This window comes from Scyliorhinus canicula, chromosome 2, assembly GCF_902713615.1.
Source record: "Scyliorhinus canicula chromosome 2, sScyCan1.1, whole genome shotgun sequence".
Lineage (NCBI taxonomy): Eukaryota > Metazoa > Chordata > Chondrichthyes > Carcharhiniformes > Scyliorhinidae > Scyliorhinus > Scyliorhinus canicula.
This window is the reverse complement of record NC_052147.1, coordinates 224,661,332-224,686,009: the sequence shown is the minus strand read 5'-3', so window position 1 is coordinate 224,686,009 and position 24,678 is coordinate 224,661,332. Positions and strand designations below refer to the sequence as shown.

General features: G+C 42.7%; 1 protein-coding gene across 4 annotated transcripts in view; it reads left to right on the top strand.

Annotated features, from left to right (window-relative positions):
• The window catches only part of LOC119961983 (dipeptidyl peptidase 4-like), a 144,485-nt gene that overhangs the window by 98,558 nt on the left and 21,249 nt on the right, over positions 1-24,678 (top strand). For all 4 annotated transcript variants that reach the window (XM_038789671.1, XM_038789670.1, XM_038789674.1 and 1 more), the window contains 4 exons: positions 5,691-5,760; positions 7,607-7,801; positions 7,981-8,035; positions 12,148-12,247. In XM_038789671.1, coding sequence (XP_038645599.1) covers positions 5,691-5,760; positions 7,607-7,801; positions 7,981-8,035; positions 12,148-12,247 — 420 coding nt within the window. The remainder of the gene's footprint in view (positions 1-5,690; positions 5,761-7,606; positions 7,802-7,980; positions 8,036-12,147; positions 12,248-24,678) is intronic.

Sequence of the window (24,678 nt, the reverse complement as noted above, 5' to 3'; positions counted from 1 at the left end):
TTTCCTTGGCCATACAATCGGGCAGGGTCGAATGGTCACACGGGATGTGAAGACAGCAGTATTGAGGAGTTTCCAATACCCTCAAGATGAAGGGAAATAATGTGATTTCTTGGCATGAGTGGATTTGATCGAACATTTGTGAAATATTTTTGGTTGCTCCACTGATGGACTTGCTGAAGAAACGTCAAAAATTCCAGTGGGCAGCGGAGTTTCAACAGTCATTTGACTGCCTGAAAGCTGTGATTACCAATGCTCCTGTCTTGGAGAATTACAAGGGACTCTGTGACCAGATTGAACTAAAGTATCTGACTTTAAAGAGAAATGCCGAGGCATAGAGAAATGGATGGATTGTGCAAAGACCTTCTTGTCCAAAGAGACTGTCAATCAAGAGGGATTCCAGTTGGAGGAAGACGAACAAAAATAATGGACTATATTTTTATACCTGTTTGCATGTGTTGTATTTGTAACAAAAAAGTATATTGACTGTGTGAATTTCTTAAAGGATAGTGAAAAGGTGAAAAATGAAACCATCTTGAAGTTGATGGTTTGTTTTTTTTGGGGAAGAGGTGTCATGTGAGAGTACTTTTAAGAAATGGTTATCGAATAACTAGTGGGTGTACCTTTAAGAAATGGTATTTATTACTGCAGTAATGTCAGAGAGTGGGTGGAGCTAGGCTGTCTGCTTTACTTTCGTTTTTGAGCAGGCTGCTATAGAGTGAGGTTTTAGTTTTGTTTTCAGAGAGAAGAGCTGCAGTGAAAGCCAGCAGATGTGCCAGGATCTCTCTACAAGCTAAAGAGTGTTCATTTGGGTGATTTCAAAGGGATAACTGCTCTCATTAGAGAATTTAAACCTGATCTCTGTGTTAAAAGGGTCTTTTGTCTTCTGGATGTTGTTTGGGAATTTATTAAGGATGACTTAGTGTTGTATTCTGGGGGGTTGTATTTGAATTGATGGTTGCTAAGATGGTCACTGTATGTTTTAAAAAGGTTAACTTGAGTTCACAGAATAAACATTGTTTTGCTTTAAAAAATACTTTTCGATTTCTGCTGTACCACACCTGTTGGGTGGGCTGTGTGCTCCCCATATCACAATCTCTCAAAAAGCTGTGGGTCAGGTGAACTCCATGATACACGTTGGGCTTCTCTAAACCGTGGCCTATAACAGCAGGCAGTGACTAGTAAGGTACGGCAGGGATCTGTGCTAGGACCCCAATTGTTCACATTATATATTAATGATTTGGTCAAGGAAACTAAATGTATTTTCCACATAATTTGCAGATGATACAAAGTTGGGTGAGAGGGTGATCTGTGAGGAGGATGCAGAGATGTTTCAGTGGGATTTGGAGTGAGTGGGCACATGCATGGCAGATGCAGTTTAATGTGGATAAATGTGAGATCCACTTCGGTCGCAAAAATAAGAAGGCAGATTATTGTTTGAACGGATGTAAATTGAGAGAGGTGGATACTCAGTGAGACCTTGGTGTCCTTGTGCATTAGTCATGGAAAGTAAGCGTGCAGGTACAGCAAGCAATAAAGAAGGCAAATGGAATGTTGGCCTTCATAGCGAGAGAATTGGAGTATAGGAATAGAGATGTTTTAATGCAATTGTATAGGTCATTGGTGAGGCCACACCTGGAGTATTGTGTGCAGATATGGTGCCCTTATCTGAGGAAGGATGTTCTTGCTATGGAGGGAGTGCAGCAAAGGTTTGACAGGCTGATTCCAGGAATGGCGGGCCTGTCATCTGAGGAGAGACTAAATTGGTTAGGATTATATTCATTGGAGTTTAGAATTGTGAGCGGGGATCTCATAGGAACTTATAAAACTGGAACAGGATTAGACTGGGTAGATTCAGAAAGAATGTTCCCGATGGTGGAAGAGTCCAGAACTAGGTGTCATAGTTTAAGGACAAGGGCTAAACCTTCTAGGACTGAGGTGAGGAGAAAATTCTTGATCCAGAAAGTGGTGAATCTGTAGAATTCACTACCACAAAAAGTAGTTGAGGCCAAAATGCTATAAAATTGCAAGAAGGAATTGGATATAGCTCTTGGAGCTAAAGGGGTGAAAGGATATGGGGGAAAGCGGGTTCAAAGTATTGAACTTGATGATCAGCCATGGTCATAATGAATGGTGGAACAGGCTCAAAGGGACAAGTGGCTTCTGCCTGCTTCTATTTACTATGTCTATGTGTTTCAATCTTGCTCTTGAGATTCAAAAGATTGCTGCATTTTTATATCAGTTTTCAATTCAACTGGTGGCAGAATGTTCAAGCCACCATTTCATAGTGCAAATAGTTTTTAACTAAGATTTATGGTCCTGCCACGCAACTCAACTACTCCAGCTCAGAACCGCTGGCAACTCATTTCCACAGATAATACAGTTGCCAATAACACTTGTTTGATTATCTGGGATATTGCAATTAATGATATTTCCACTTTCAATGATGAGATAACCTGGACTCGGAGGGGAAGATGGGCAGTCAGATTCTGAATTCAGCCAGGGAGCAAGCCATTTTGATCGACGGAAGCAGGATAGGGTGCAGTTGGGGACAGTCATTTTATGCTATTAATTTGTTCAAAACTATTCAGAGAGTAGTGATTGTCATAAGAAAATAATTGTTTGTGCTATCTTATTCATTCAAACAGGCTATATTTAATGTGGTATTTACTCAGGACGCTTCCACATGGTAGCTTCATATAATGAGTTGGATTTTACCACAGACTTTTGGACTCTGACGTCAGGATGAAATATGACGTGGAGGGGGGGGGGGTGGCGGTCATTGTCATGCAATGAAGGAGTGTGGACAGGATATCGATAAATCCAATCAGAGGGCTGGCAACTTTGAAGTCTTAGCAGCTCCACTGGAGAGGTCGGCACTGATGAGGCTGCGTGGAAAATACAGGAGTGCTTGAAAATTGAAGTGCCCACAGAGAGCAAGTTTAAATTTAAAATTCTAAATATCTGAGAAGAAACCAGGGGTCTCAGCTTATTGAGTCTTTTTCCAATGTTTGTGTCCTCTGAAATTGGGTCTCATCCTTAGAAATCCCTTTGCCCTTTCTTCAGTGCTTCTCTATCTATTTAGTAACGTGTGCAATAATATTTTCTCATATGTATCAGAATTGTACACAATATTTGTGCGGTCTGTCACGTTTTTATAATGATATAAGGCATCGATCACTCATAAGCGACTGTGTAAATACAGAAAAATTTAAGACATCAGCAGCAGTTCTGTGGTTTCTGTGTTTTGCTCACAGACCAAAGCACAACTGTGACTAGATCACATGACACACTTCCTTGCAATTCATGGCATGCTGCTATCCCTTAAAGGCCTCTTACAGTAAAGTCTAACAAATTTTTTTTTGAGTCATGTTCTTTAAAAATGAACCCCAGTGCTTTGTACCATTTTTTGTATGGTTTAGTAAGTCAGTTTTGCTGATTTCAATGAAATGCTAATCTGTACCACTAGACCTCCTTGTGCCTCTATCCCATTTAGACAGTAAATGTAATTCTATGCAATATCGACACGGTCCCACAGTCTGATGCAGCTTTCAAGAAAGTTACTGTAGCCTGGATTTTACATTTTCTGGTAGTTGAGGAAGGCGGAACGGAAACCAAATGGTCTGCTTGTCCCCATTCTTGCTGCCCCAGCTCACTAGATCGGTGCTATGTCTTTTCGTCCGACGTCATTTCGTCCAACAACACTTCGCCCACGTCTTTTGGTCCAACGTCTTTTTGTCCGCACGTCTTTTGGTCCAACGTCTTTTTGTCCGATGATTTTTTTTGTCAAAGACTTTTTGTGACTTGTTACGTTTTTTTGTCGGATGATTTTTTTTGTCAAAGACTTTTTGTAACTTGACTTTTTGTAACTTGCTTATTAGCACTCCACTCCACTCCCCACATTAACTTTTTGTAAATAGAAATCTTCTCTAATGCACATAGCAAGGTATAATATGCAATAAAGGATTTTTATTACCGGTCTCTTTCCTTTAACGAGCCTCGTTAAAGGATAGTTATTATCGTTCTCTTTCTTAATTCGCCCATCCCGAAATGGCAAAGTTCATTGTGTTAATTTACATCAATTTTAAGTAACTTCGGGAATTTTAAGTAATTAGTAAACTTTTAGATTTTTTAACTGCATTTTTAGATTTTTTAACTGCATTTTTCAACTTGCATTTTACTTGCATTTTATCAATTACTTGCATTTTAGCAATTAAATTCACTTGCTGTATTGTACTTGCATTTTATCAATTAAATGGTTTTATACGGAGTTAATTTGTAATTGGATAATTGGACAAAAAGACGTTGGATCAAAAGACGTGCGGACAAAAAGACGTTGGACCAAAAAACGTGGACGAAGTGTCGTTGGACAAAGTGACGTCGGACGAAAAGACGCGACACGCACTAGATCAAGCGTTAGTTGGCTAATTAGTGGCTGGCTGGCAGGAAAGAGGCTAATAACGTGAATAGTCAAAGAGGGGCTCCATAACCAATCAGGACTCGAGGCTGGGACATCATTTGGCAGAGAGGCAATGTTACAAACAGGAAGTCAGTCACAAGTTTAAAGGCCTCCTGGTCTCTGAATCTCTTTATTTTTGTTAAAGTCTTTAAAATCTAAAAGATAGTTCGAAGAAAAAAACATACAGATGCAGCCACCTTCGCTTGCAGAATCTGTGGCTACTTGCAGCTATTGTCCTGATGGCAAGTTTTTTCTTCCACCCTTGTGTCACCTTGTAGTAGCTGTTGTAAAGGACAAGAAAACATTTTCACATGCAACAGCTAAGGAAAAGAGCGGGCAATAAGAAAATGTAGACAATTGGGTCAACAACAAGCTCAAAAGCTTGTTAATTTGAAAATGTCATTTGAAAATGGCAACGGGACTGTCAATTTCCCCGGCCTCTCGCTTTCCACAATTTCAGAGACTGGTGTGTTGACATCTTACTGCTGACCTGACCTTGCGTTTGTACAGTGTGGGTGGAGGTGGGGGGGATTGACCATCAAATTTGCAGCAATAAAATCTAGACCTGTGCTCTGTGTGAATGTTTCTTTTTCATAACAAATGGGCAAAACTTGATGGTTTCTCATTTAGAGATGACCCATGCTCTCTTTCCTCCTAATTCCTCTCTTAATATGAAGCATTGGCTGTGTAGCAGATGGTGTGCATCACTGACCAAGTTTTCTATTTAAGTGAACAATTACCCACATTAGTAAACAGAACAGGAGCTTCACTTTAAAGCAAATATTAAGAGGTTGTAAAATGCTACAAACTTCTTACTTTATTCATTTGAAGTCACTATTATTTGGATTATCTCTCAGGATCACAGTACACTTCTAAAAGTAAATTTAATTCAAGGATAAAATGCGGCAAACAGTGAAAGTGGCAAAATGGTATTTGTTCTTGACTCACCGAAGAAAAACAGCTTGATAGGAAACTATAGCACACACTTCTGAAATATTCTGTTTGGAAATTGGTTAATGTTTAATATGTAGGTTGAGAGCATGGATAAGAATTACAAATAAATGGCCCTTGTGTACCTACGGGGAAGTGGTTGGTCCATCATCAATATTTGCTTAATTTCAGATAAGTAAAAAATAAAAAAGTGATGATATTTTATCTCTGTCATATTCCAAAACAAATTGTGTTCTGTGTTAATGGCAATTGTGTTAAGTGGTACTAATTTATATTTTTCCAGATTATTGGTTTCAGATGGTACTTCCACCACATTTTGATCGATCAAGAAAGTATCCTCTGCTCATCGATGTGTAAGTGTAATTCCAAAGTCTAATCTTCCCTAAAAAAATTCTGATGAAAGCAATAATTGGCACAACATATTCCTCTCGTCTCATTTCTTCTAATGTCTCATTTTGACTGGCAAAATAATTTTACGCCTAGAACAGGCAATGAAAGTCTAGATTTGTACTATGCAGGAGCTAAAGGATTCTTTCTAACAATGACTAAAGTGCATCCCCTCATATTGCTTCAGACTTAATCACACAACACACAACTAAGTTCTGACTCCATTGTCTTTGATTTGAACTCCACTGCTCCTCCGCCTGGCAAAAATCAGTCAGCATCACAGGGGCACTGGACATGGCATTGTTTTGCTGGCTCATCTGGCTGCAAGAAATGTTGTCCCTAGTTGGCAGGATCCTGCTTAAATAAACAGATTGGGTTCCAATAATGTTATCAGGGTCCATTCTGCTATTTTGACTTGAGGTCTGTGCAAGGCTAGAGTGATGGTTTCCTCATCAGGCTCGATCTGATGGGAGCGGCACTCAGAGCCAAGTCCAGAAAGGTTAAGATTTTATAATACTTTATTTGATTCCATGCAGATCATGAGGGACAGGATTGCTCCTCTGGGCCGACAAGAAACAATCAAGCCACTCCCATTCAGTTGACTTCTCAGTTGTGTGAATTAACCTGTGACATGAAGCCCAACCACTTAAATTACTTATGCTAGGAGTCATTTTCAGTAGTATCAATGCAATGCAAATTGTGTTGTAATAGTGAACGTGGTGAAGCTTTAATATCATCCAGGCAAATGCGAGGTGATGCATTTTGGAAGATCAAAGTCAAGATCAGCCTGTATGGTCAATGGAAGGGTCTTGGGGAAAATTGATGTGCAGAGAGATCTGGGAGTTCAGGTCCATTGTACCCTGAAGGTGGCAACACAGGTTGATAGAGTGGTCAAGAAGGCATACAGCATGCTTGCCTTCATAGGAAGGGGTATTGAGTACAAGAGTTGGCAGGTCATGTTACAGTTGTATAGGACTTTTGTTCGGCCACATTTGGAATACTGCGTGCAGTTCTGGTCGCCACATTACCAGAAGGATATGGATGCCTTGGAGAGGGTGCAGAGGAGGTTCACCAGGATGTTGCCTGGTATGGAGGGTGCTAGCTATGAAGAAAGGTTGAGTAGATTAGGATTGTTTTCGTTGGAAAGACAGAGGTTGAGGGGGGACCTGATTGAGGTCTACAAAATTATGAGAGGTATGGACAGGGTGGACAGCAACAAGCTTTTCCCAAGAGGGGCGGTGTCAGTTACAAGGGGTCACGATTTCAAGGTGAGAGGGGGAAAGTTTAAGGGAGATGTGCGTGGAAAGTTTTTTACGCAGAGGGTGGTGGGTGCCTGGAACACTTTACCAGCGGAGGTAGTAGAGGCGGGCACGATAGCATCATTTAAGAAGCATCTAGACAGGTATATGAATGGGCGGGAACAGAGGGAAGTAGACCTTGGAAAATAGGAGACAGGTTTAGATAAAGGATCTGGATCGGCGCAGGCTGGGAGGGCTGAAGGGCCTGTTCCTGTGCTGTAATTTTCTTTGTAACTCTTTATGTCCTGCAGCATCACTGGATAAATTTGCTCAGTTAATGGGGACCAGTTACTCAAAACTTGTCAATTTTAAGGCTTTGGGGTTGGCTAAGAATTTTCAATTATTTTCTAGCAAATCTCCTTGACTTTCATATAAGGCAAATAATAAAGCCAAGGAAAGTCATTAACTTAGGCTTGTTGCTTAAAAAATATCAATGGTGGGATACTATTATGGGAACTGAAGATCACATGGTATTTTCATAAGGTTTGATCACTTTGTTTCTGTATGTTTTCAGGTATGGCGGGCCAGGCAGTCAGAAAGCTGATGCTCGTTTCTCAGCTAACTGGGCGACATACCTTGCCAGCACAGAGGGGATTATTGTTGCCAGCTTTGATGGAAGGGGAAGCGCTTACCAAGGTGACAAAATAATGCATGCAATATATCGAAGGCTGGGCACTTACGAAGTGGACGATCAAATCAGAGCGACAAGGTGCACAATTAGCCAGAGTTAAGAATAATAAATGATGCATTACCTCTGTGTTTTTATTACCACACATTGTTACAAGCATTCCACAAATATAAAATATTTAAAATATTAACTATGAGGAAAATATTGAAATATTGGCTTCCCTGGTCAAAAAAACTGAACAATATTTTGCTTCTTTTTAGAAAATTTATTGAAATGAAATTCATTGATGAGTCAAGAATAGCAATTTGGGGATGGGTAAGTTTTCAAATTATTTGTGGTAAAAATATGATTTGCTTACAGATGCTTTGTGCATTAGGATAAGTTTTGCATTACCTTACTGCTAAAAAATCAAGTCGCATCCTTGTGACTATATTAATTCAGCAGATGAATAAAGAAGGCATTTTTGCTCTCCTTTTCATTTTCTGCATCATGAAAATGATAATAGTGAGCTATTAAACAATAAGAAAGATATATTCAGTTCTGGCGTACCTTCCCATGTGCACTGACCATTTTGTGAGGGTCAATGGATGGTGATCAAAATGGAAACCCTGACTTTTCTTCCCACTGAAGGCCACCTAGCACTCAGCAAAATCAGTTAATTTAGCACTGAAAGGAAACCTGTGGCCTTCCTGAGCTGTTTAACAGCAACCCATATTGAGTATTGCAGTTACACATGAAACAATTGCCACCAGCTGGGTAAAATATGTTCAAATTTAATACAAGTTTTCTGTGGCTGCAGTACATACGCTGCTTTTTATTCCTTTTAACATTGTTTGTTCTGGTTGGGAAGTGACTACTTGAATTTAGGACAAAACATTCATAGAAGCGTAGTGCAGCAGAGAAGGAGACCATTTGGCCCAAACCTTTTGCACTGGCTCTTTCAACAAGAAATCTACTCTCCCAGTCTTTCTCCACCCATATCCTGGAATTACTTTTTTTTACCTTAAAAGGTTTCAGGTACAACCAAACATGTGGGTGTCCAGAAATGGACCAAAATAGGAAGCTTCTTCTTTTTGGCGGGTGTGTGGGCAATTTGTTTTAAATTTTCTTTTCATGAAATGAAATGAAAATCGCTTATTGTCACGAGTAGGCTTCAAATGAAGTTACTGTGAAAAGCCCCTAGTCGCCACATTCCGGCGCCTGTTCGGGGAGGCTGTTACGGGAATCGAACCGTGTTGCTGGCTTGCCTTGGTCTGCTTTCAAAGCCAGCGATTAGCCCCTGTGAGCTAAACAGCCCCTTTTAAATTTGTATTGCACGACCATGAATGTGCAAACAGGAAGGCTCGTGTGAGGCTTACACAAAAATTTACAGGTTGCAGTTGAGAGCAATGTTGCCTCAATTATGGCTGAATTAATGTTTTTATAGGTTTAGTATAATTTCCTGGCTTTCATACTCGATGCCTCTATTTATGAAACCGAGGATTCATATACAGTAGGAACTGCTTTGTTGTTTATCAGGCCAAAGATTTGTGCATCCCTCATGTAGGTCTCTGCTTTTTCATCCTCTATAAAACTGTACCATTCTGCATCTATTTTCACTTCCCATTTTTTTCCTGGAATCATCCATACTTTTTTACATTGAATTTTATCCACCATGTGTCCACCCATTCCACCAGTCTGTCTAGGTGGTCATGAAGTCTATTACTATTTTCCCCGCTCTGCTATATTTTCAGGTTTTATAACCAAAGGCAGCATTTTTAGTTAAGTTAGATACCCACACAATACATTTATGGGGGAATGGGACGTTTCAGCGTGGCCAATTCGGCGTGGCTGATTCGGCGTGGCCAGTTCGGCGTAGCCGATTTGACGGAGGAATTTTTCGGCGGAGGGACGTTTCGGCGTCAGATATCGTGTTTGTGCACCAAACCGGGTCTCTTAAAGAAAGGCACCAACATTAAACCAGTTCGCCAGTGATCTACACTGCTGTCTGACTTTACTGAGCCGGTGTTACTGAAAGTATTGAAGCAGCTGCCCAGTGATCTACACTGCTGTCTGACTTTACTGAGCCGATGTTACTGAAAGTATTGAAGCAGCTGCCCAGTGATCTACACTGCTGTCTGACTTTACACAGCCGGTGTTACTGAAAGTATTGAAGCAGCTGCCCAGTGATCTACACTGCTGTCTGACTTTACTGAGCCGGTGTTACTGAAAGTATTGAAGCAGCTGCCCAGTGATCTACACTGCTGTCTGACTTTACACAGCCGTGTTACTGAAAGTATTGAAGCAGCTGCCCAGTGATCTACACTGCTGTCTGACTTTACACAGCCGGTGTTACTGAAGGTATACATAATAAATCTTTTAGATAAGTATAGTGCTTAAATAGAAATTAAATATAAATTAAATAGAATAAAGTGTGGGGGCCGCTCACTGTCTGCAGGGATTCTAGCCGAGTGTGGGGGCGGCTCACTGTCTGCACGGATCCCGGCCGAGTGTGGGGGCGGCTCACTGTCTGCAAGGATCCCGGCCGAATGTGGGGGCGGCTCACTGTCTGTCTCTATCCCGGCCGAGTGTGGGGGCGGCTCACTGTCTGTCTCTATCCCGGCCGAGTGTGGGGGCGGCTCACTGTCTGTCTCTATCCCGGCCGAGTGTGGGGGCGGCTCACTGTCTGTCTCTATCCCGGCCGAGTGTGGGGGCGGCTCACTGTCTGTCTCTATCCCGGCCGAGTGTGGGGGCGGCTCACTGTCTGTCTCTATCCCGGCCGAGTGTGGGGGCTGTGTAAAGTCAGACAGCAGTGTAGATCACTGGGCAGCTGCTTCAATTATGGACGTCGAAATGTCCTGGCGCCGAAACGGCTGCGCCGAATAGTCCAATTCTTTCCCTGACGCCGAATAGGCCACGCCGAATCAGCTACGCCAAATGGGCTACGCCGAAACGTACCAAACCCCAGTTATGGAGCGTGGAGCCTCACCAGTAATCAGGCTCAGGTTAGGAATCTTGTCCTCTGACCTTATACATAGCAATTCACCGCTCCAGATAATTTTCTGTGCAAAAGTAGGTCTCAGTGAAGATTGGAAAATCCCTCCCTTTTAATGGAACAAGGGCAGGATTTACCGGCTGTTCACGCCGGTGGGAAATTCCGGTCCCATGCCGGTGCACAGGTTTCTCGGCGGCGAAGGATGCTGTCTATGGGAAATCCCGTTGCCAACAGCATGACTGGTAGATCCTGCTGGCGGGCTGCCTCTGCCACCGAAAAACACAGCTGGGTGGTAGAAAATCCCGCCCCAAGTTTTTCAAATGTGATACCTTGCCAAATATATCAGGTTCGAGCAAGGTCTGTCTACATTACTGACTCGTCCAAATAAAATGACCATTTCTTGGGGAAATAGGTTGGCCTGCTTAGAACATAAGAACATAAGAACTAGGAGCAGGAGTAGGCTATCTAGCCCCTCGAGCCTGCTCTGCCATTCAATAAGATCATGGCTGATATTTTGTGGACTCAGCTCCACTTACCCACCCGCTCACCATAACACTTAATTCCTATACTGTTCAAAAATCAATCTATCTTTGCCTTAAAAACTTCCAACGAGATAGCCTCAACAGATTAATGGGCAGGGAAGTCCACAAATTTACAACCCTTTGGGTTAAGAAGTTCCTCTTCAACTCAGTCCTAAATCTGCTCCCCCTTATTTTGAGGCTATGCCCCCGAGTTCTAGTTTCACCCGCCAGTGGAAACACCCTCCTAGCTTCTATCTTAACTATTGTCTTCATAATTGTATATGTTCCTATCAGATACCCCCTCATTCTTCTAAATTCCAATGAGAATAGTCCCAGTCTAGAGCTTTTCCTAAAGCTCCTTTATTGTTGAATTTGAGATCTGACCACAGAAAATCATTATTCATATGAATGCTATTGTCCAGGAAGCAGCCATGATGCTCTCATTATGCATCAGTGCACAATGCCTGCATGATTTGAAGCAATAGAAAAATTGAGGACATGGTTTTTAGTACACCAGGATTATCCTCTGCCTCCATGGCTGCAGACTCTACCCACCCTGACCATCAATCCCTTCAGAAAATTACATAGAGTTGCATTAAAATAGAATTTTCGAAAGTAAATCACAGCAATTTTCAAAAATGACTTGGCCCAAAGACTCTGCAACCCACAGTTTTGACTAAAAAAAAAATTTAAAACATTATGGAAATATACAGCAGGCTTGTTGGCATCTGTAAAAGGAAAAACATAATAAATCTCTTGATTGTAGAGCCTCTTTGATTGGTTAAACAGTATTAAGTAATTTGTTTCAGAGTATCGATTGTCTTGCCTGTCTTTGATTATAAATCTGAGCATTCTCTCACTCATTTTGTTTACTTACAGTTAATTAACATGTGGTAGCTTAAATGTGACTAATTGCTTTCAATCATCTTTAGTCTTATGGAGGATACGTCACATCTATGGTACTTGGAGCTGGCAGTTCGATGTTCAAATGTGGAATGGCAATTGCCCCCGTGTCAAACTGGACATATTATGGTATGTTCTGAAAAATATTGAGATGAAAACCATAATAACTTTTATACACTGAGTAAAGATATACAATAAAAAATGTATGACCAGTTGTGACATATACAGGTCTGGTCTTTGGCGGTCTTGGTATGCGTCTTATTTTGTTGGTGAGATGGGTCAGGTGGCAAGTTCCAAAAGAAGAATCTCCTTCCAATTTCCTAAAGTGGAAGCCTGGGGGGGGGGGGGGGGGGATGCTTGTGTTTTTTGGTAAGGTTTATGCAACTTACAAACCTAATAAAAGTTGAAAAACATCTTCAAAAAGCTGGTCTATCTTCCAAAACTAGACAACTAGTCTTGGGGTCCACGTACATAGATCCCTCAAAGTTGCCACCCAGGTTGATAGGGTTGTTAAGAAGGCGTATGGTGTGTTGGCTTTAATTAACAGGCGGATTGAGCTTAAGAGTTGCAAGATTTTGCTGCAGCTTTATAAAACTCTAGTCAGACCACACTTGGAATATTGTGTCCAGTTCTGGTCGCCTCATTATAGGAAGGATGTGGATGCTTTGGAGAGGGTACAGAGGAGATTTACCAGGATGCTACCTGGACTGGAGGGCCTGTCTTAAGAAGAAAGGCTGAGGGACCTAGGGCTTTTCTCATTGGAGTGAACAAGGCAGAGAGGTAACTTGATAAAGGTGTACAAGGTGATGAGAGGCATGGATAGAGTGGATAGCCAGAGACTTTTCTCCAGTGTGAAATGGCTGTCACGAGGGGACATAATTTTAAGGTGATTGGAGGAAGGTATAGGGAAGATGTGAGAGGTAGGTTCTTTACACAGAGAGTGGTGGGTGTGTGGAATGCACTGCCAGCAGAGGTGGTGGAGTCAGAGTCATTAGGGACATTTAAGCGACTCTTAGACAGGCGGATGCACAGCAGTAAATTGAAGGGGTGTAGGTTAGGTTGATCTTAGATTAGGATAAATGGTCGGCACAACATCGTGGGCTGAAGAGCCTGTACTGTGCTGTACTGTTCTATGTTCTGTATTCTAACTCAGGAATGGGCATGAATATAAGCTTATACTGTATGAATTCAAGTCATTACATGAGTTTTTGTTTTAAGCTATGGGTATACCCAGCATTTTTTCATTGGCTTTCAGAGGGAAAAATGTCTTGCACGAAAGCTTTCAAGTATATAAATATGCAAATTATGAAGGCACTAAATTGATGGCGTATTTTTAAAAATAAATTTAGAATACCTAATTATTTATTTTTTCCCAATTAAGGGGCAATTTAGCATGGCCAATCTATCTAACCTGCACATCTTTGGGTTGTGGTGGTGAAACACACGCAGTCACTGTCCGTGTGGAGTTTGCACAATTTGGAGTTTGGAGAATATGCAAACTCCACAAGGACAGTGGCCCAGGGCTGGGATTCGAACCCAGGTCCTCAGTGCCACGTACCGCCTTGATGGTGTATTTTTAAGAAGGATCCAGATTTATGGATCAGAATTTTACAGATGAAAGCGCATGAAAATTTGTTCCAGCAGCCCCCCATCTGGGCCATTTACCAGAAGCAGGACTGTGGGGCAGAATTGTGCGCATGGGCAGGTAGCCAATTAAGATGGTTAAGTCACCTTCCTTGTCGGAGGCAGACTGGAATTTTCCAGTTAGCTTGCAGGTCCCTGAAGGTGCTGGGCCTGAAGGTTGCCTCACATGGCAGAGACTGGGTAATTGTGGGCAGAGGAGGGGGAATTGAGGCCCAGCCCTGCCTGCCTGGCCTCAGCTTCAGGTTCAGGCTGCCATGTGGAGGAGGTGGTTATCCTGCAGCTGTGGCTCTCTGTTCTAAGATTTCAAATTGCCGAGGGGACACATCAAGATGAAGGCACCCGCTTGCTCCCTTACCGGTCACAACCATACGCAGCCTCTTCTGTACCGGTGTGCCTCCCACTGCCCCCCTAGCTTTGAAAGCCCACCTACCATCCTTTTGGATGGCAAGCCCACTGGCCGCTAACTATGCAATCCTGGGAAAATGGCTGGCCTGTGACTATTTCCAGTCGGGTGAGGTCTTACCTTCGATTTGACCTGACATTGGGGTCCTGACCTAAACCAAAATCTGGCCCATGGAGCCTTGAGGAATATGAATTTTTACTTTAATATTATACATTGCATCAATTTTCAAAACTTAAAATATCTCAATTGACACATTTTAATCTTAAAAAAAAGTGATGACATATACACTGGGGTAGCTCTTTCCCTCAACAACGTCATATACATTTCAACATACTATCATCTCATAAAAGTTGCTTGAATGTAACTGTCCCACATCAAAGTTCCTACAACTAGTTTACAGTGGCAGGCTGTTCCGTCCAAATCTAATGCGCAGAAATACAGTGCCCCTTCCAATTTACAATTGTTTTTTCATTAAAATACTCCGTCCTTTTCCACATCTCCCATGTCATATTGGTACTGCTCCCTTTTATATTTTGATCCAAATATGCATGTGTCTTTCACTACTTTTCAAGCTGACAGCTTTCTTCCTTCCCCAGTGCAATCAAATACTTTTCTCTCCCTCCAGGCTTATTAAAAGTGTAATTGCCTGCCACTTACTATAAGGGAGTCAGGGGTTATGGAGAGAATGAAGGTGAATGGGAAAGAGAAACATATCAGCCTTGATTGAATGGCAGAGCAGACTCAATGGGCCGAATGGCCTAATTCTGTTCCTGTGTCTTACAGTTTTATGGTCTAAAATGGGATAACTCTTTCCCTCCACAACATCCACTCCAAAGCCCCAGCTCAAACTACATTGGGTGCAATTTACCGTCTGTGCCCTGCCAGAATTGGAGTCAGATGTGGAAGGTAAATGCCGGGAGTGGGCTCCCCCAGGATCCCTGACAGTTCCAATGCCTTGCGAGATCTAACCAGATCTCATGAGACATCGCTATCTGGGACCTGCCCACAATGGGCGGGACCCAGTCTTGCATGGTTAAGTCGGTTTAAGAACCCGGATGTAACCAGCCCCGGCCGCTATTTGCCTCCCCAAGGAGTCCCCAGCTGGGTGCCAATTAGTACTGATCCACGTGGAACATCACCTGATTAGTCTCTCAGGCCATTGGAGCCCCCTGGGTGGTCATGGCAGGGTGGCACCCTGGCTCTCCCTGGCATCTTGGCACTGCCAATCTGGCACCTTGGCACTGCTCAAGATGCAGTGCCCAGGTGGGCCCCAGCTCATTTGTCGGCGGCACATGAACAGCCATGCTGCCCTATCCTATGTGCTGCCTGTGAGATTTTGGTAATTCGGGAGAGCTAGTGACCACCGTTGCCACTCCATGGGACAGCTCCGGGTTGGCACCCAGTGCCCCCTCCTCTCCATCGGTGCCCATAGGGCCCTGGGGTTCACCTTGTGGTGGAGGGACAGCTGGTTCGAACCTTGGCTGCCTCTGGCTCTGACAGTCCTGGCGGCTCCCCATGGTCCATACCATTGTATCGATGGCCTCAGTGATGCTCCTCAGTGATTGGGACATGCTCTGCAGTGCCTCAGCCATGTCCTCCTGCAAGTGGGACGAGCTCCTCAGCGCCTCAGCATTGCCCATCTGAGAGCGGGACATGTCCCGCAGAACCTCATCAAGGTTAGCCTGGTTGAAAGCATATTAGTGCGGATGCTCGAATCTGAAACCAAAAGAGAAAATGCTGGAAAATCTGAGCAGGTCTGGCAGCATCTGTAGGGAGAGAAGAGAGTGAACGTTTCGAGTCCAGATACCCTTTGCCAAAGCTAAAAGCGTTGAAAATGGGAGATATTTATACCGTGGGGTGAGGGAATGAAAGATGAGTCATAGCCACAGAAACCAAGGAAAAGAGTGCTAATGCCAGTCCCCAGAGAGAATAAAAGGTGTGAAAAGCCAAACTAAAATCAGAGGGTATGCTGTGACAGATGTAGGGGGAAAGGGGGAAGCAAAGGGGAGAAAGGGTAAGGAGATGGGGGATAAGACAGGAGGGGGAAATATATATATGTAAAGAAAGACAAGAAATAAATAAAATGTGAGACAGTTAAAATTAAATTAAATGAAAAACAAAGCTCCCTATCATCTCCATCAGCTCCGGGTAACCCACTTCCAGAGGCTCAGAATCAGGATGAGACCCAGCTGATTCCTGAGATCCAGCAGATCCATGGTGCTGGCGAGCACAGACCCAGCGAATCGGCTGACGAGGCGTTATTTGCGGCGAGAAGCCCGTGAAGCCTCCTTAAATGGTCCAATTGACGTTGAATTGTATTGCTGGTTTCGCTGGGCCACATGCCGGGAAACTCTCGGTAATTTCCACTTGCTACAACACTTGGAAATTTTTCTGGAGAATCGCGCCCAATGTTTTGTTTAGAAGCCAGTGAAGAAAAGATGTAAGGATATAAATGGTGAACCTGTTGTTTCTTACTTCACATTTTGATAGAGGGATTTAATGAACTATAAAAAAGAAATCTCCAATACCAGGAAACACCCAATAAACTCCAGAACATGAGAATAAACTAAATCTTCAGGGGGTGATTTATGACATATAATTTAAGTTCTAAAGAAATAAAAAGGTGGCCATAATGGGGTCTGAAGCTAACAAGTCAGTTTAGCCCGTGTTAACTGGAATACGTCATCTTGACAAAGGCTGGGGACTGATGTGAAGACCATAAGAGCACAGGAAATAGAAACAGGAATAGATCATTCAGCCCTTCGAGCCTGCTCCGCCATCTAATAAGATCATGGCTGATCTAACATTCACCGAGTCTACTTTCCTGTCTTACTTCCATAACCCCTAATTCCCCTACTGATTAAAAATCTCGCAATCTCAGCCTTGAAAATGTTCAAGGGTTCACCCTCCACAGCTTCCTGGGGTAAAGAAGTCCAAAGATTCACCATTCTTGGAGAGAAGAAATTCTTCCCCAAATCCATCTTAAATGAGCACCCCCCTTATTCTGTGACTATGCTCTCTGGTTCTACACATGAGTAGAAACATCCACCCAACATTAACCCTGTCTAACCACCCCAAAGAATTTTCTGTGTTTCAATCATATCACTTCTCATTCTTCTGAACTCCAAGGAGTATAGATCCAACCTTTCCTCGTATGGCAATCCCTCCAAACTTGGGATCATCCTAGTATACCTTCTCTGCGCAGCCTCCGATGGTAATATATATTTCCTTAAATAAGTGGACCAAAAGAGATTGATTAAACAACTGAGTGGCACTTAAAATGCCTGCTAGCACTCTTTCAAGGGACTTGGCGGTGGTGGCTAATGTTCAAACCAACACCTTCTCATAACAGCAACAATTTTTGGGAGTAAGACCATAAGATATAAAAGCAGAATTAGGCCATTAGGCCCATCTAGTCTGCTCCACTATTCTCTCATGGCTGATATGTTCCTCATCCCCATTCTCCTGCTTTCTCCCCATAACCGCTGATCCCTTTATTAATCAAGAAACCCCCTTATTTATCAAGAACACCAGATTTGTGCATGAGGTGCTGTTACCTACAGGTCAATAGACCAAGACTGGAAGGTTGAATTGGGCAGTAGTTATTTCTTAGAACATAAGAATTAGGAGCAGGAGTAGGCAGTTTAGCCACTTGAGCTTGCTCCACCATTCAATACAATCATGGCTAATCTCATCATGGCCTCATCTCCGCCAGCCTGCCCATTCTCGGTAACAACCCATTACTAATTAAAAACATGTCTAACCCTCCTTAAATTCACTCACTGTGCCAGCACCACCTCACTCTCGGGTAGCGAGTTTCAGAGCCCTTTGGGAGAAGTAGTTTCTACTCAACTCCATTTTAAATTTGCTGCCTCTTATCCTAAGACTATGAACTCTTGTTCTGGAATACCCCACAAGAGGAAGCACCCACTCCACATCTATTTACTTTATCCATACCTTTTTTCAACTGATATACTTCAATTTGATCTCCCCTCATTTTTCTGAACCCTAGAGAGGAAAGGGCTAAGGTGCTCAATCTCTCATCATAAGACAAACTCCTTGGGTGGGATTCTCTGTTGCCCGACACCAAAATCGCGTTCACCGATCGGGTGGAAAATGGGCTCCGACGCCAAAATTGGGGCTGCCGCCGGTTTGACGTCGGTCAGCCATGCTTCACCCCCTCGGAAATGGCATGATCGCGTTGCAATGGCGTTGGCGCATCATCGGCTGGCCCTCCTGCGATGCTCCGCCCCCGATGGGCCGAGTTCCCGACGACACGGGACACGTGTGGTCTCAGTCATTGTTGAAACCATGCATGGCCGATAAAAGACCACACATGGACTTAGCCATTGAAACAGAGAATCCAGCGCCTCATCTCTGGAATCAATCTAGTGAACCTCCTCTGAACTGCCTCCAATGCACAACATCTTTCCACAAATAAGAGAACCAAAACTGTGCACAATACTCAAGGTGCAGACTCACCAATTCTTGTACAGGATGGCATTGGTGTTAATTTCAAATGTACTAAAAGATAATCATCATTTCATGGTCATTGTGGCTGGAACTATGAAGCGATCCTTGAAAGACATCAGGAAATTTTCGAGAATATTTTTCGAAGACTTACCAATCATCTTGTGAATTTTTCTGAGGACTTTACCTAAAGAAATTCCTTATTGGGAACCAGAAGAAAGAGAACACCTGGTAATGGGAATCTTGCTGGGGGTCCTCCTTTTTCTGAATGGGTGCAAGACTGGTGTCCAGGCACAGCAGCATCAGTTGCTGTCAGAGAAAAGAGTAGGAGCTCCCTCCCCCACTCCTTGCCCTATTTAGAAACAGAGAATCCTTCCTATCCTGGACATCCTACACCAGCAATCCGTATTCTCTCTTTCACAGTCCCTGAGCTATCCTGTAATGTGTCACTGTATGTCAGCCAGGGAATTCCACAACTTTACCGTAAGAAAAAAGATGCATATGTGAGGTACAGGCAACTAAAAAAAGATAAAGCACTTGAGGAATACAAGGAAAGTAGAAAACAGCTCAAGCAGGGAGTTAGGAGGGCAGAAAGGGGTCACAAAATGTCCTTGGCACACAGGATTAAGGAGAATCCCAAGACATTTTATACATATATTAGGAATAAGAGGGTAGCTAGAGAAAGAGTTGGTCCACTCAAGGACAAAGGAGGGAAATTATGTGTTGAACCAAAGGAAGTAGGTGAGGTCCTAAATGAGTATTTTGCATTGGTATTCACAAAGGAGAGGGGCACGTTGATTGGTGGTATCTCAGAGGAATGTGTAAACACTTTATAACAGGTTGCCATTACCAGGGAGAAGTGTGAGGTGTGTTGAAAAGCATTAAGGTAGACAAATCCCCAGGGCCAGGTGGCATCTATCCCAGATTACTGAGGGAGACAAGAGATGAAATCGCTGGGCCTCTGACAGAAATCTTTGTGTCCTCATTGGCCACAAGTGAGATTCCAGAGGATTGAAGGATAGCCAATGTTGTACCGTTATTTAAGAAGGGTTGCAAGGATAATCTGGGTAATTATAGGTCAGTGAGCGACGTCAGTGATAGTAAAATTGTTGGAAAAGATTCTCAGAGATAGGATCTATGCACATTTGGAAGTGAATGGTCTTATTAGCGACAGGCAGCATGGTTTTGTATGAGGGAGGTCATGTCTCACTAATTTGATTGAATTTTTTGAGGAGGTGACAAAAATGATTGACGAGGGAAGTGCTGTGGATGTTGTCCACATGGACTTTAGAAAAGCATTTGTTAAGGTCCCTCATGGCAGGCTGGTGCAAAAGATTAGATCACATGGGATCAGGGGTGAACTCGCTGGATGGATCCAGAACTTTCTTGGCCACAGAAGATAGAGGGTAGCAGCGGAAGGGTGTTTTTCTGAATGGAGGTCTGTAACTAGTGGTGTTCCGCATGGATCAGTACTGAGACCTCTACTCTTTGTAATATATATAAATAACTTGGAAGAAAACGTGGCGGGTCTGATTAGCAAGTTTACGGTTGATACTAAGATTGCAGAAGTTACAGATAGTGATGAAGATTATCAGAGAACACAACAGGATATAGATTAGCTGCAAAATTGGGCAGAGAAATGGCAGATGGAATTTAACCCAGCCAACTGTGAGGTGATACATTTTGGTAGGTCCATTTCAGGTGGGAGCTATAAAATAAATGGCAGAACTAGCAGGAGCATAGAGACACAAAGAGATCTGGGCGTGCAGGTCCACAGATCCTTAAAAGTGGCAGCACAGATGGAAATGGTGGTAAAGAAAGCATACATGCTTGCCTTCATAGGACGGGGTATCGAGTATAAAAGCTCAATGTTACAATTAAATAGAACATTAGTTAGGTCACATTTGGAATACAGTGTCCAATTCTGGTCACCGCACTACTAGAAGGACTTGGAGGCTTTGGAGAGAGTACAGAAAACATTTGCCAGGATGTTGCCTGGTACGGAGAGATTGAATAAACTGGGATTGTTCTCCCCAGAGATATGGAGGCTGAGGGATGACCTGATAGAAGTTTATAAAATTATAATTATAGATCGGGTGAACAGTTAGAGGCTTTTTCCCAGGGTGGACATGACAATTACAAAGGGGCACAAGTTCAAAGTGAGGGGGGAAAGGTTCAGTGGAGATATGCGGGGGATGTTTTTAACACTGGAATGCACTGCCAAGTGAGGTGGTTGAGGCAGATACGTTAGCGACCTTTAAGACTTATCTGGATAGGCAGATGACCAGACGGGGTATAGAAGGATACAGGCGGTTGGTCTAGATAGGCCACGTGATCAGCGCAGGCTTAGAGGGCTAAAGGGCCAGTTCCTGTGCTGTATTGTTCTTTGTTCAGTGAAAGTGGTTACAAGATGCCCACATGGACAGCACAACGGAAATAACACCAGACCAGCACTTGAATTCTAAACCTGCCTGTGCCTGTTCAGCACCTCCCAGAAAGTTTGAACTATGGTGATCTGTACTTAGGACCAAGATTTCAAGCTTAGTCTTTTTGCCACTGCTCCAATTCAGCACCTTTGTCCAAAATAATCCCCCCAACAAATAAGGTCAACATCGCAAGAGTGCAACTAAATAATATGAGACTAGAAACTACTGTTGTTGATATGTGCCCATTTGTAATGATTGTATCAATTACTCAACAATTTTAATAGGAGCGCTATTTAAAATAGATGGATAATGCCTTAGTTAGAATAGGAAGAGAATAGAGAGAGGGCGGCACCGTGGTGCAGTGGTTAACACTACTGCCTCACAAGTGCCAGGGATCCGGGTTCAATTCTGGCCTCAGGTGACTGTCTATGTGGAGTTTGCACTTTCTCCCCGTGTCTGCGTGGATTTCCTCCGGGTACGCCGGTTTCCTCCCACAGTCCAAAGACGTGCAGATAAAGGTGGATTGGCCATGCTAAATTGCCCCTTCGTGTCCAAAAAGTAGGGTGGGGGGTAAGGGGGGGAGGGGTAAGTAGGGTGCTCTGCGGATGTTCGGTGCAAACTAGATGGATCAAATGGCCCCCTTCTGCACTCTAGTGATTCTATGATTCTATGAATTTGTTTTCAAGATCATTAAAGTGTTCGTATGATAACATCACCGACAGTCAATTCATGTCTGTGGTTATTAGATGAAGGTTTGCAGTTCCTGACAAGAAGGAAACAGCAAAACATGAAATCTAATCAAAACAACATGTGTTGATTACACACACGTGAACCCAAAGCAGAAAATGTTACTATGGTTGTACAGCATAGTAAGAAAAGAGCTTTAGTTGTGTCCAGTCGACTTAATGCCAGGAAATATAAATCAGCTGAGAAGGATAAAATCTGAAGCCTGCAGTCATATTACAGAAATGGTTTTGAGACATCAATCATCCACTGAAATACAGAACCTCAAGTCGAATTAGCTTTAATAGGAAAATATAGTCACTTTGTAAACCACCAATGCCGGTCTTAAGTTCTTATATAAAGACAAAAGAAGAAAGATTGTCCATGATTGGAAGAGCCAACCAGAAAAAATAGAGAGTACCATTCAATGAAAAACTCAAGGCGCTAAAAATTCATCCTGAACAGTTTTTGGGTACAGGGATCATGGTTTGTGACCTGACAGTACCCATTGCCTTTGAGGTAGGCAGTACACGAACTTGGTATTGCCTGCTCATTGACCAGATTTTAGTATTGGCCAAACTCCACTGGAGTTTAGGAAAGCAAGGGGTGACTTAACCGATATCCTGAATGTTTTGACAAGATGTGGCGTGGGGGTGGGGGGTGTGAGGGCTGTTTTTAAAATTAGTGGTCACCTTCTTAGAACAGAGATTCGGATAATATTTTCTCTCTCCAAGCATTTTGCATCTTTGCAACTCTCCGCCTCAGAAGGCGGTGAGGGTGGCATCATTAAATTATTTACGGAGGTAAATGGATTCTTGTTATGCAAGGGAATCAAAGATTATCGGTGGCAGTTGGGAATGTGGAATTTGAAACACAAACACATCAGCCATGATCTTATTGATTAGCAGTTCAGGCTCAAGGGACCGAATTACCTACATCTGTTCCTATTTTGTATGTTCATAGGAATGTTTTGTTAAAGCTAAACTCTAATTTTCATGCGCTCCAGGATGTTGCATTCAGTTTACACAAGATCTATGCCAATGACTATTTCAAAAAAAATGCAAATGAACTGTTTCAGGAAAAATCACATGTAAATACTTTTCCTGACCACTGTGAACACATGTCTTTTTCCATCACCCAATGACATTCATCCTTGTATTGAAGAAAAGCAACGAATGCTTTCCGGGTCCTGGCCAATTATCTTAAATCATACTAAACCATCTGAAACACATTTGTCTTCTTTTGGCTGAAGCAGTTCTAGTTCAATATTGAGGTCAACAATCCATTCAATGGTTTCAACCGATGCAGTGTGAATGGACTCCTTCTGTGCTGTAATGACTATAATTCTATGATTTAATAAACCATACTTTCCCTGAATAAGTAAGATGTCTGATGCTGAGACTAAAGGGGCTGGTTTAGCTCACCAGGCTAAATCGCTGGCTTTTAAAGCAGACCAAGCAGGCCAGCAGCACGGTTCGATTCCCATACCGGCTCCCTGGACAGGCGCCGGGATGTGGCGACTAGGGGCTTTTCACAGTAACTTCATTGAAGCCTACTCGTGACAATAAGCGATTTTCATTTCATTTCATTTAAAGTCATAAGCCTGAATTGTCGCAACAACAGAAATGGTGGAGAACAAAGTCTGGAGGTCATGTCCCCAAACATGGCATCTACCATTTTCACAGGATGGGAATGGGCCTGTGTTGGGATTTGTGTATTTCATGGAGGCAGCTGCCCATATAAAACAGCAGCTAACTCCAGTCATGACTGAAGTTCATTAGCCAGGAGTGGAAAACACAATGTTTGCTGCTTTGATCTGGTAGAAACAAGTCTAAATGTTGCATAATCTTTTGGAGAGGAGGCATTCCCCTTTGGATATGGTCCTAGTCCTTCTTCGGAATTGTTAAAAGTGGACATGAACGTGTAAAAAAAGTGCATAAACTAATTGGAACTGTTAAGAGAGCTATCAAGAGGATCTATTAAACAAACCAAGTGTAATTAACCAGCTGTCAAGATATTTAACACTTTTGCCCTTTAAATCTGTGGGAAAAACTGTGGAGTGTTAAAAAATCATTTCTTGCTATTCACTCTCTGTTAACATAGGTTTGAGAGCTATCATGACTGATTTCACAGCCTTCCATTATCACAATAAGGTACCTACAATTTCACAGTTTGATTGACAGCTACAACTGACTCTTTGAACTGGAACCAAGAATTCAAATGCATGTTTTTTAAAGGATTAAACACTTGAATTAAATGTTTCTTCTTAAAAGGGATTATGTAGTCAAAAGAATACAAATATCGGTGCTATGGAGGATAAGGTTGAATCCATTTGGGTGGAAATCAGGAATAGTAAGGCGAAAAAGTCACTGATAGGAGTAGTCTATCGGCCACCAAATAGTAACGAGATGGTGGGGCAGGCAATAAACAAAGAAATAACTGATGCATGTAGAAATGGTACAGCAGTTATCATGGGGGATTTTAATCTACATGTTGATTGGTTTAACCAGGTCGGTCAAGGCAACCGTGAGGAGGAGTTTATAGAATGTATCCGCGATAGTTTCCTAGAACAGTATGTAATGGAACCTACGAGGGAACAAGCGGTCCTAGATCTTGTCCTGTGTAATGAGACAGGATTGATTCATGATCTCATAGTTAGGGATCCTCTCGGAAGGAGCGATCACAATATGGTGGAATTTAAAATACAGATGGAGGGTGAGAAAGTAAAATCAAATACTAGTGTTTTGTGTTTAAACAAAGGAGATTACAAGGGGATGAGAGAAGAACTAGCTAAGGTAGACTGGGAGCTAAGACTTTATGGTGGAACAGTTGAGGAACAGTGGAGAACCTTCCAAGTGATTTTTCACAGTGCTCAGCAAAGGTTTATACCAACA